The 13,352-nt window shown below is 39.3% G+C and overlaps 1 protein-coding gene across 2 annotated transcripts in view; it reads left to right on the top strand.

The window, feature by feature from the left end:
• Positions 1-11,921: 11,921 nt before the first annotated feature.
• The window catches only part of LOC141556281 (deubiquitinase DESI2-like), an 89,243-nt gene continuing 87,812 nt past the window's right edge, over positions 11,922-13,352 (top strand). Inside the window, exon 1 of one of the 2 annotated variants that reach the window (XM_074290159.1) lies at positions 11,922-12,279. In XM_074290159.1, coding sequence (XP_074146260.1) covers positions 12,241-12,279 — 39 coding nt within the window. In that variant the 5' untranslated portion in view covers positions 11,922-12,240. The remainder of the gene's footprint in view (positions 12,280-13,352) is intronic. The other variant, XM_074290160.1, reaches the window with a different exon arrangement.

The following is a 13,352-nucleotide window of genomic DNA, read 5'->3' as shown; positions in this document are numbered from 1 at the left end:
ACTATATATGGATGTGAGAGTTGAGCTGTAAGGAAAGCTGAGCATTGCAGAACTGATGTTTTCAAATTATAATGCTGGAGAAGACTTTTGAGAGTTTCTTGGACAACAAGATCAGTCAATACTTAAGAAATTAATTCAGGCTATTCACTGAAAGATCAAATACCCAAGATAAAGCTTAAATACTTTGGCCACATAATGAGAAGACAGGACTTATTGGAAAAGATCTTATGTTGGAAACGATTGAAGAGAAAAGGAATGGCTAAGGATGACATGGGTAGATATTATTATGAAAACAACAAACATGACTTTGGACAGATTTTGAGAGACAGTGGAGGTTAGAAGAGTTCTCTATTGGTTCATAGGGTTATGAAGAGTTGGACATGACTGAATGACTGAACAAAAAAAAAAAGTAATTTTAGGTAGAGGAGAAGGCACTCACACCTGGAGAGGTTTAATAAATAGAAATATTTCACTCTGTGGAGAGTAGTCTGTCTCATTAACTTCTGAGAATTGATAATAAAAATAATGGCAGAATACCACTGCAAATCTTTGATTTGAGATACATAAACCTAGGGAGGAAATGTCTGTACCTTCTGAATAGCTGTTTTGATAATTTACTATACTATATCATGATTTTTTTTATGGTTGCACCCTTGAGATTATGTTAACCTTAGTTTTTTCATCTGTAAAAGTTAAAAATGACATTTTCTCTTCAATAATACCAAGGGAAAGTTTTGAAATCTTTTGGTTAAAAATACTGGATACCTTTCAGATTCTAGATTTTAGTAAGTTTTCGTCCTCAAGAAAAAGTTGCAATGTGTAGAGATTTCTGAACATCTTGGAACAAGACAGGAGAGATGTCCCTAAGGATTCCTCTAAATCCTCTACATAATAGTTTGCTAACCCTTATAGTGCCTAATGTGTTTTGTTATTAGCTGTTTTTTTTTTCCTGGTGTGAATTTTAATGGCTCCTTTAGAGGCATTACTGTATATTTTGAGACTCCATAATGGACCACATTCCACTTTCAGTCATGTCTGAACAATTCCCTCTGGCTCTTAAGTAACTGGGGGCTAGAGTTTAACCCATTAGTAGTAGGGTTATAGTAGAGGTATGTGGAACCCACTGTGGTGCATGCATATAAAATATGGTTGAAATCTTTATATTCCAGTCTATTTCCAATTACTATTAGGGATGTTTGAAATGATTTCAGATTATCCGAAGGCAGCAAAACATCTCACAGGTTGCTTTTATCTTACCAAGAGATCAGAGACAGCACTTTTATACAATGTGATTTAATGCTATTCCTTCCTCCATCCCCTCCAAAAGAAAAAACAAGGGGCACGATGATCTCCAAGTTACCTTTCTAGTTCTGATATTTTATGATTTTTTTTCTCTACTGATAATACTAAACAGAAAATTCCCATTAAAGACTGCTATAAAGGTTGCAGGATATTTGTTGACATACCTACTAGCAAAAATTGAAAACCAATAAGACCATATTATTTAGGAGGGTGATGTAATGTGGGGTCCCACTTGACATGAAACTTTAAGTCAAGCCCAACACTGGTGTGGATTCATAAGCCTCTTTGTGCAATTTCTATCTGGCTTCATAAGCAAGCTTGTCAGAACCAGTATAAGCAAGATAATGTTGTTAAAGGTAGGGTTTGGAGATGGGGGAGGTCTTTCTACCAGAGAGAAGTTATGCTCAATGGTCTAGATACACATACATATTTACATATACATTATACACATATATAGCCACCTATCTATAGCTATATATCCACACTATTTATATACAGCTAGGTGTTTCAATGGACAGAGCGCTGGATCTGGAATCAGAAATACTCATCTTCCTGAGTTCAAATCTGGTCTCAGACACTTAACTAGCTTTGTGACCATGAGGAAGTCACTGTTTGCCTCAGTTTTCTCATTTGTAAAATGAACTGGAGAAGAAAAAGCAAATCACGCCAATATCTTTGCCAAGAAAACCCCAAATGGGGTCACAAAGAATTGGATCTGACCAAAAAAAAACAACTGAACAACAATTACATATATGAATGGGTGTGTATGTAGAGAGAGAAAGATAATGCCCCAGAGATTTAAGGAGCTGTTTCAAAATAATAACTTTACTATCTGTAAATTAATTTATGTTATTTGTATAGTAAATTAAACTACTGCCACTACAATAGCAAAACAAGTGAACGCTGTGTAATGATAATGATCAGGTATGGTTCCAAAGAAGAGCAATGTAGGGGTGGGATACCATATAGTGTATCCTATTGGGTACACTGTTAGCCAATTTCCTGCTTAGTAGTTTTTTGGAACTGATTTCCCTACCTTCTTTTTTATTCTTTGTCATAAGGAATGGCTTGTTGGCTAGTGGGATGGGGAGAGATATATTTGAAAAATATATATATCTGCATCAGTCCTGGATCATTGAATCGTCTTGCTTGTGTCCATTTGGCTCCAGAGACTTTCTAGTTTTAGACCTACATATATTTATATATTTGTGCCCTCTGGCTTATCCTAAATTCTTTTCCAGTGCTCTGGAGGCCTTTCTCAGGTTAGATACATTCCCCATTGCTAGCTCCTATCTCCTATATTGTATCCCCTCAGGCTGTATCATCACTTGTTCCTGGATATTGTGAGTCCCTCTTTCAGTGCTTCTCAGGATTCAGCATCCAACCTGTAATGAGATTGGACTTTGGACCAATTACCTACCTCCCCTGAAAATCTGCTTATACTCCTTTAATGGTTGGTTAACACATTCCCATTGTCATTCTATAAACTAAATTCCCCATTTTTTATTGTTTGTTTCCTTACTTCCATCTTCCTTAGCCCTCCCCTCCCCACTAATTGTATCACTTCAAAATTTCCTTCTTCTTCCACTGTGCTCTTTGGAATGGCTTGCTCCATAGTTAACAAACTTACTTTCATCTTTACCTTTTTGCTTTTCTATTCTCTCTGTCATCTGTCTCACACTGAGACCTGATGACTTGGCATCCTGTCCATCTCAACAAATTCAGTGCCTAACTATAAATCATCCCCTCGATCCCAACTCTTGCCTTCATATTAGAGGACTTTATTTAATATTCCTTTGAATATCTTATATTCCCAATTCATCAATGTACTCAATTCTTTATACTCAAATGCTCTTCTACTCTATCTCAGCTACATTGATAGATGACCATATCCTTTATCTTGCCTAAACCATATTGCCATAACCCATAAGGAACTTCCATGTTCATAAATTATAAAGTATCTTTACCTGACCATAATCTTCTATCACTCTATCTTTACTTCTGTTTTATGACCCTTAATCCTGATTTTTGTTTTCAAGATGACCTTCAATCCCTCACTACTTTTTTGTTTCTCAGGCAATCACCCCATGCACTGGATATACTCTTGTTTCTTCCCTATCTTGATCCCATGTTGAACCAGTTCAACTCTATAGTAGCCTCTACACTAGAGTCCCTTGCCCCCTTATCCTAATATCAATATGCCTTTCTAAGCTCCAACAATAGATTATTGCCATCACCACTTGCATTCGTTTATATTCATGTGCTGCTGAATGGAGCTGGGAAAAATCACAAAGTTTCCAGTTGGGTCCACTACAAATTTTTGTTATACATTTCAACAGGACTCACTGTAGCAAGGCAGTCCTTTTATATCTCTTAATTGGATTCAGTATCACAACAGGAACTTCTAAATCTTTTATCCGTTCTCAAGCTTCTGATGGCATACCTCTCATCCTACCCTCTCAGGTGAAAACCATGCTAATACTTCAACAAAAATTTCAGGACATCTGCCAGATATCTTCCTTCACCATCTTCTCCTTCCACCTGTGTCTTACAGAGAGAGGTTAGCCTTCTCCTAGTGAAAGCAAACCTCTCCTTATGAATCTTGCTCATATTCCATCCCATCTTACCTGTTGGGACACAGTTTCCTTTTATTGTCATGCCTCAATTTACCTGAATTGTTCTGCCTCAGTCCCCCTGGTTGCAATCCCTTCCTGACCATTAGGACTGAGATAATTAGGGCTGTAGAGATCTGACATTCCAAAAGATAAAACCCCAGATGTTCTATCTAAGATACCTAATTGGCATCCTCTATTTCTAAGTTCTAGACTTTTTGTCTCTAACTAACTATTCCCAGTTTATCAGAATTTATGGTCCCACTCCCACCCTGTTAGAACCGGATTAATAGTTCCTTTCTGGAAATTCCAGTCACTGGAGTTTGGACTCCACCCCTTTCTACCCTAATCTACGGAAACATATATATCTCATTGGAAACTCACATTTCTTGCTGATGCTAAGACTGCTGCTGCTGCTGAATGCTTTGAAAAATCAGCCCTGGGACCAAAATGGATCCTTTGGTCCCAGAAAATCTTTCCCTCTCAGAAATACAAATAAAATATTAAAAACTCTCTAATCTCTATCTTGCCTCAGTTTCTTTGGCATTACATGCCCACTAGGTCATCTGCTCTATCATCTCCATTCTTTCAGTAATTTTCAAGATCACTTAATTTCTTGTATATATCCTCTTCTCTCTACTCACACAGCCACTGCCCATGTGCAGGACTCCATCACTTTACTCCTGTTCCATTGTAGTAGTAGGCTGGATTGATCTTGCATCAAGTCTCTCCTCATTTCATCCCTTCTCCTCAGCTGCCAAAGTGATCTCACTACAGAGCAGGTCTGAGCATGCCATACACCCCTCTTGATCCTCCCCACCCAATCCATTCATTAAATGCATTGATTGCTTATTATCTCCAGGATTATATATAAGATCCTCTTGCTTTAAAGCCTTTCACAACTTGGCCTTTTCATATATATATATATATATATTTTTTTTTTTTTAATTTTTTTTCCCCTGAGGCTGGGGTTAAGTGACTTGCCCAGGGTCACACAGCTAGGAAGTGTTAAGTGTGTGAGATCAGATTTGAACTCAGGTCCTCCTGAATTCAGGGCTGGTGCTCTATCCACTGCGCCACCTAGTTGTTCCTCTTTTCCTATATTTTCAATCTTTTAAAACTTTTCTCCTCATTCCCACTAATAGTTAATTCATTACTTTCCTATTACTCTATCACCTGTCTCACAGTGAGATCCAATGATCTATGAATCTATGATTCAGCATCACTGGCTCTCTTGTTCCATAACTGGAATGTTTTTACTCCTTATTTGTGCCTCCTGACTTCTTTGACTAGGATCCCATCTTCTCTAAGAGGGCTTTCCTGATTTCCTCCTCCCCCTCACTACCAGTGCCTTTTGTTCCAAGACTACCTTCCATTCACATTGTATATATTTTGTAGGGCAGTAAGGTGGCACAATGGATAAAACACTGAGCTTGGCACCACTAACTATATCCACTCATATGAAAGAGTGTTCCAAATCACTATTGATAAGAGAAATGCAAATTAAGACAATTCTGAGATACCACTACACACCTGTCAGATTGACTAAGATGACAGGAACAAATCATGATGAATGTTGGAGGGGATGTGGGAAAACTTGGACACTGATGCACTGTTGGTGGAGTTGTGAAAGAATCCAACCATTCTGGAGAGCAATCTGGAATTATGCCCAGAAAGTTATCAAAATGTGCATACCCTTTGACCCAGCAGTGCTACTACTGGGCTTATATCCCAAGGAAATACTAAAGAGGTGAAAGGGACCTGTGTGGGCCAAAATGCTTGTGGCAGCCCTTTTTGTAGTGGCTAGAAATTGGAAAATGAATGGATGTCCATCAATTGGAGAATGGTTGGGTAAATTATGGTATATGAATGTTATGGAATATTATTGTTCTGTAGGAAATGACCAACAGGAGGAATACAGAGAGGCTTGGAGAGACTTACATCAACTGATGCTGAGTAAAACAAGCAGAGCTAGGAGATCATTATACACTTCAACAATGATACTGTATGAGGATGTATTCTGATGGAAGTGGATATCTTCAACATAGAGAAGAGCTAATCCAATTCCAATTGATCAGTGATGGACAGAATCAGCTACACCCAGAAAAGGAACACTTGGAAATGAATGTAAACTGTGAACTTTTTTTTTTGGGGGGAATGTTTTCTGGTTCTTCCTTATATATGTTTCTAATTTTTATCTAGTACCAAATCTCTGTCATGATTACAGCTTTATAATGTAATTTGAGATCTAGAAGTGCCATTCTCTTTTAATTTCACTTTTTTTCTATTATTTCTCTTGAGATTCTAGACTTTTGTTCCTAGAAATGAATTTTGTTTTATCTTGTTTAGCTCTATAAAACACCCCTTTGATAGTTTGATTAGTATAGCACTTTAAGTCTATAAATTATTTTAGGAAGTAACAATTTTTATTATATTAGCATTGTTAAACTATGAGCAATGAATAACTTTCCAATTATTTAAAAGAATTTGTTGAAGAGAATGCATATTCACATAGCCAGGTACTATAGTAGACATTTTGGATAAATAGAATCTAAAGACATTGTGGCACAGTGGATAGAGAATATTGCTGGACTTGGAATTAAAAAGACCGGATTTTAAATTTGCCTCAAATACTACCTACCTAATTTTCAGCAAGTCACTTAATACTTCCAAGTCTCAGCTTCTTAATCTATAAACAGGTCAATAAAAATATTTATCTTAGGAGTTAGCTACCTTATTTGAAGCTTGAGCCATTGTATAACTTATATTTTTGATCTAAGAGTTTGCTCAGTAATTTGGTTCAAGTGGTATCATCAATGATAGTCTGTAGTAAAAACTATGGGATTCTTGACTTGTACTAAGTCACTTGTGGCGATATCTATGCAGCATCCTAAAGCACTTTAGAGTTGAAAGGAAGCTCAGAAATCATCTTCATCTCAATTCCCAACACTTCTTTGTTAGGATCTTCTCTGAAGTATTCTTAACAAGTACTTACCTAGCATCCTCTTGAACCTTTCCTTTAAGTCAATCAATACATTTATTAAGTGTCTGCTATGTTTTTTTGTTGTTGATGTTTGGTTATTTCAGTCACATCTGACTCTTCAAGATGCCCATTTGGGCATCTTGGCAAAAATACTGGAGAGGTTTGCTGTTTCCTTCCAGCTCATTTTATAGATGAGGAAACTAGGCAAATAGTTACTTGTACAGATGTCTGAAGCCAGATTTGAATTCAGGAAGATTAGTTTTTCTGGCTCTAGGCTCAGTACTCTTCACTGTGCCAATATGTTAGGCACTGTGCTAATCACTGAGGATAAAAAGAAATACAAAAGAAAGTCCCTAGCCTCATGGAGCTCGCAATATAATAGAGGAAGGTAACACACAAAAAGAAATTAGGGCAAGGGAAAGGAAGGTACCAGGTGCCAGGACATGATGAAATCTGGAGGACTGCATCAGAGTGAAGCAGGGTGAGTAGGTAAGGGGAATAAATGGAGGATCTGGGAAGACTTCTTCAGTGTTTCACCCTTCACTCTCTACAATTGAGGAGGAGGAGCAGGGAGTACAGTTTCTTACAAGATTATAAGATTCTGATGAAGTCCAGGATTGAAGTCAAGTGGGAAATGAAGAGGAACTTAACTGACAGTGCAAAGCGTTTTGAGTCAGTCCATTTTATGATTGGATACCTCTAATAGCTAGAGAGTCCTTTTTTATATTGACCTATCTTTTGTCTTTTTGTAAATCCTGTCCATTCTTTGAAGTTTTCTTCTCTGGAAACACACAGAATGTGTTGAATCCATCCTCCTCATGAGTGCTCTTCATGTATTTGAATGGAGTTCTTATTTCTTTCCTAAGTCCATTTTCCCAATGCTTTACAATTTCTTAAACCATGTGATGATTTCCAATTTCTTCACTAGCTGTGAGGGATCTAACCCTTGGGTGTAAATTTTGCTGAATGATGGCCAATCCCTTAGATCAACATGGCTTTCTTGAATGGCTTTCAAGGCCTACTGGTCTATTAATTTGACTAGTTTTTATAATTTTCTAAAGATTGATTTACCAAAGTTTGGATCAAAATGTGAGCCTTTACCTTCTTAGTTCCTTGGGCTTGCTTCACTCTATGAGTTCAGAAAAATATGCCCCATGCAAATCTCAATTGTCACCACCATTGCTCGGTGGTATCCATAGGTAAGTGCCTGGATCTTGCCCAGGACCACAAGACTAGTTAGTGTTGAGGATGGATTTGCATTCAGATCTATGTGATTCTATCTACTTTAATACCTAGCTTCCTGGAATAAGGTTAGGGAGCAGCATAAATATTTCTGGACTTGGATTTTGCATCAGGAAGTTCCAGGTTCAAATCCTGACTCTGACATTTTCTCTGTTTGACTTCTTTATATTTCAATTTCCTCATCTGTAAAATGAGGATAAATAAGATAGGATCAAATTTGATTTAGGATTAAATGAGAGAAAGAGTATTCCAAATCTTAAATTGTTATATATATGTAGGCAATTCTTATTACTAAGGTAATTAGAAGTGTGTTCGAAAGAAAACAAATTTCAGATTAAGTAGGATCAGTTTGTTGATTTAATCTTTAAATGAAGCTTCCAGTTTTAGCTTGGGTCATGATTCTTCCTGGAATTCACATATGGAATTCTATTTTCATAAAATTCCCAAATAAGGATGATCACTCATATCTCACAAGGATATTATAGACTCCAGCTTATTTGTTGGTTTACAATCCACATTTCCTTCTTAATCAAATAGGAAAGCCTTCATAGCAGGCTTTAGGTGATACTTTTATATCCCTATGAAATTTTTTTTTTAATTATAGCTTTTTATTTACAAGATATATGCATAGGTAATTTTTCAGCATTGACAATTGCAAAACCCTTTGTCCCAAATTTTCCCCTCCTTCTCCCTACTCCCTCCCCCTTATGGCAGATAGACGAATACATGTTAAATATGTTAAAGTATATGTTAAATACAATATATGTACAGATGTCCATACAGTTATTTTTCTGCACAAGAAGAATCAGACTTTGAAATAGACAAAAATAGAGGGATTGGGAATTCTATGTTGTGGTTCACACTCATCTCCCAGAGTTCTTTCACTGGGTGTAGCTGGTTCAATTAATTACTGTTCTATTGGAACTGATTTGTTTCACCTCATTGTTGAAGAGGGCCAGGTCCATCAGAATTGATCATCATATAGTATTGTTGTTGAAATATATAATGATCTCCTGATCCTGCTCATTTCACTCAACATCAGTTCATGTAAGTCTCTCCAGGCCTTTCTGAAATCTTTTTGCTGGTCATTTCTTACAGAATAATAATATTTCATAACATTCATATACCACAATTTATTCAGCCAATTGATAGATATCCGCTCAATTTCCAGTTTCTTGCCACTGCAAAAAGGGCTGCCGCAAACGTTTTTGCACATACAGGTCCCTTTCCCTCCTTTACGATCTCATTGGGATATAAGCCCAGTAGAAACACTGCTGGATCAAAGGGTGAAAACAAAATAATTCAACTGGAATCAAGTTACTCCCCTAAAATTAAAAAAATCACAGCAATTCTTTTCATTATTCAATTCTGGTTGCTTTTACTATAAGCTCCAGTGTACTATTGGGCCTCTTAAAATGTGGCATTTCAAACTGGACACGGTTTTCCATTTGTGATTTGGCTAAGGCAGAGACAGATGAGGCTCTCTTTCTTTTTGGATTTTATATTTTTAATCCACAATAGACACTAGATCCTTCTAAATATATTTTCATGGAATTATAAAGTGTGCCAGCACATCTTCCTTTAATTAATTATTATATCAAAATTCGTGGTCTACACTTTTCTATCTCTGTTATCCCTTAGATATCCTTGTTCTTATTCAGAGTATCTTTTATTACCAGCATCCAACTCATTAAATGGATTTTTTCTTTTTTTTTATAATTGAGGGGGGGAAATCATGAAAAAAGTCGGTGAGAAATGTCCTCGTTTTTTTTTTTTTTTTTTTTTCTTTTCCTCCCTGCTGTTTCCCTTCCGCTTCTTCCTCGAAGTTAATCACCAGCTGTATTATTTAACAGGTCTGGATGAGCCTAGGGCTTCAGTGCAGCGGGGATTCTGGTCCCTTCGTTATCAATTGAGACAGGGAAGAGAATCCGGTTGCTTCCGACCTCACTGTGTCTCTCTTGACCCCTGAAACCAAGGCTGGGGGAATGCTGTTTTTTTCTTATGTAATAGGCTCTCTGCAATTTTCATTCAGATCTGGTTGGCTGCAAGCTGGCAAGCAGCCGGAGCTACGCCTCCAACTCAGATGAGCTCATCCATCCCCAGCTCCCAGTCTATTTATTTATTTATTTTAAGGAAATGGGAAGCTAGGGGGCAGGGAATCGAGATGGGAAGTGCAAGGAGGGGAAGAGGAACTACTACAGCCAAAATCTCCACTGCTTCAACATTAAAGAGAAGGCTGCCACCCCCTACACCCTACCCTCACTTACAAAATTTTTCCCCATTGAATACAGAGCCCCTTCCTGTCCTCGCCTTCTCTTTCTTTCCTTTCCTTCTCTTTCCACATCCCTTCTACCTTTTTTATTCCCTTTAAAGAAAAAGAAGGGGGCGGTGGGGGGGTTGAGGAGGGAGCGGGAACAGGAAGAAATTTACCGCAATGGTTTCACAGTTGATTCTCCTCTGGTTCAGATTTTAATTGCCAGTGGGTGTCACTGGTTAGGAATCGGCCAACGAGGGAACTCCCCCTCCCCCATCTCCCTCTCCAATTAGCAGAGACATTCACTACCAGAATCATTTAGCCCTGTGCCTGTGCCAGCCCTCTCCAGATGCATCAGTCTAGAACCGGCTGCAAGTAACGCTTCGGCTACGCCGTGGAGGGAAATGTTTCATTCGGAATGATCTGATTCAGAAATAGAGCTGCCTCTACTTCTTTCCCCTGCCCTGCCTTATCCTGTCCTGCAAGGCAAGGCAAGGCAAGGCAAGGCAAGGCAAGGCAAGGCAGCCTTTACATCTCTGTCTCCTGCCAGCCCTTGAGAAGCTGAAGGCAGGTGCAATTAAAGGAGCAAAGTCCCGCACAGACCTTCGGACTGCAGGTCACGGCTTATGGAAATCGGTCCAGAGGCTCGTTTCAGCACCTTGGAGAACTCCTGAATGTGGGCGCTCTAGATGGCGCCTTGGCGGAGTGGGAGATGACAGAGAACCCCTTCTACAGCTTGCCCTGAGGAGGGACCCACCCGATTCCAGCTCTACGTGGCCGAGCAGACGGAATTGAAGCAGTTTGGACAGACCTTCCCGTTCTATTTGGACTGAAGTTGTGGCTTTAGACTCTGAGCAGACTTCCTAGCTCATACAAGGGAGGCATGGAGGACGACGAAGAGAGAGATAGAGACACGTGCATTTTCTCCTTTCCGTCGGTCCAGGGTGACCTTTATCAATAGGAGCAGATCAGCTTCAATCTCCAGAATAGTTTCCTTGTAGGCGACTCTATGAAACCCGGGGAGAGGCGACAATCGACAAACTCTGCTCTCATGGCTCTGGGCGAAATATTCCTCCTGAAATGAGTGTTGCTTATTTGTTTAAGTTTTATTCAAATGCATGTTTCTGGCTTTTTAACGGGAAAATGCAACTGCCTCGAAATCAGAAACGGTAGAAAAATTTCAGGCACTTATGATTAAGAGCTTCCTGCCTGCTATAAGCTGAGACTTGGAGCCTATCTGAGGACTCTCAACTCCTGTCAGGGGAACTGCCTGCTGAGTGTAGAGCCCTTTAAACTGCTCGGGGTTTCATGCATCATTTTAAATGTGTACTTTGCCTAGAGTCTACTCCATTTTCCTCCTATTGCCATTCCTGATAGAACCCTCTCTCCTCTCCTCTCTCTCGCCTCCACCTCCCCCATCTTTCTCCTGTGTTCTGTGGACATACGTAGCAAGACAGAGCTAGAGTTTGGAGCTCCCTGCAATTGCCTTGACTTTTGCTTTTTTAGGTTTTTGCTTTTTTTTTTTTTTTTTTTTTACTTCTCCCTGGATTACAAGATTGGATGATGCACCGTTAAGTCCAGAAACCCCGATGATCCGCAGTGTTAGGAAGAATCCTGGTGTGAGTGTGTGTTTGTACTGTTGTGTGTGTGGGGGTGCAAGAAAAAACAACTTTGGATCCCCAAAGCCCCCCTTTCCTCCTCATGCAAGTTTCTTTGGAAGTCGTACGATGAGGAGTTCTTTTGCATATAGCTGAGGGCAAAGCCCAAACAGTACCTGGGGGAGGGGGGCAACGCTGCAACGGGAAGGGAAAAATAATATTTGCCCCCAGTATTTTCTACAATCAACGATGGCAAATGAACCGGTGATTTTGAATGTCTATGATATGGTGAGTATGAAACGGTAGGAGGTTGGGTGCAATGACAACATATATGCCCCTTGCGATTGGACACAGCCGGGCTAATAAGAGGAGCCCAGCGCAGAGTCCGGGAGAAACTGGCTGTCTGTCCGGACTGACAGACACATAGACAGATTGACACGGTGCTTGGCTCCTGCTGCTCCCATCGCATCTCCCAGGAATGGAAGGTAAAGCGCTCTGGTTTGAGTAGTTGGTGCGCTACTGGGGAGGGGGAGATATGATTACCTTCCTTTGCAGGCAGCTCAGGCTTCCAGGAGATGCAAGCACCTCGGGTTTCTGAAGCTGAGCCAGTTTGCCCTTGAATTTCAAGGCGAGGAGAGCCCAGGAGTCATAGAGAATTCAAGTTCCTGTAAGGAAGAGCAATCATTTAGGAATTTAAAAAGGAGAGTTCCAATGTGGTGTGGACTTTGGCTTTGGAATGTAGAATCAAGATCTTGAGAGTGTTCAGTTAACAGTGGCTGTGGCATGTCATGAGTTCTGCATCTGGATGCAAAATTCTGCAAAATTCACAACTTAGACAAATTTTTTTTTTTCAATCCTCTAAATCTCCAACAATGCACCCACTCTTGGTTCATTTTCTTTTGACATTCAAGTGCAAATTTAAAGGGTTGAGGACACTGCACTTTTGCTTCAGCACCTTCTTCCTAAGAAAGATAGGCAGATTGCCCAGTTTATATTGCACATGTGATCCCTTAAACAAATCCACTCCACAGTAGATTAAGGGTAAGAAGAAGTATGGTTCTGAACCAGAAAAGGTAGTTTTGGGACCAACTGTTAGCCCTTTTGCTTCCTTATACTCTGTGCAGAAGGCTTCCCTTGTTCATCCTAAGATTTATGTTAGGGGCAGGTAAAAGATTCCATGATAAAGCCTTCAATTTTTTTCAGAACATCTTTAGGATATTCACAAGGGGCACCCATTTTGAGATAATCTCACACTGAGGAAAATATAATGCTAATAGACAAAGGTGATGCAGTAATACCAAACTCATGATACCATGGAGGTAAAATTGGATAAAGATGCCAGTCAAAAAATAAGATTGTCT

The sequence above is a fragment of the Sminthopsis crassicaudata genome, chromosome 2 (genome assembly GCF_048593235.1).
Source record: "Sminthopsis crassicaudata isolate SCR6 chromosome 2, ASM4859323v1, whole genome shotgun sequence".
NCBI lineage: Eukaryota > Metazoa > Chordata > Mammalia > Dasyuromorphia > Dasyuridae > Sminthopsis > Sminthopsis crassicaudata.
This window is presented reverse-complemented; position numbering and strand designations above follow the sequence as displayed.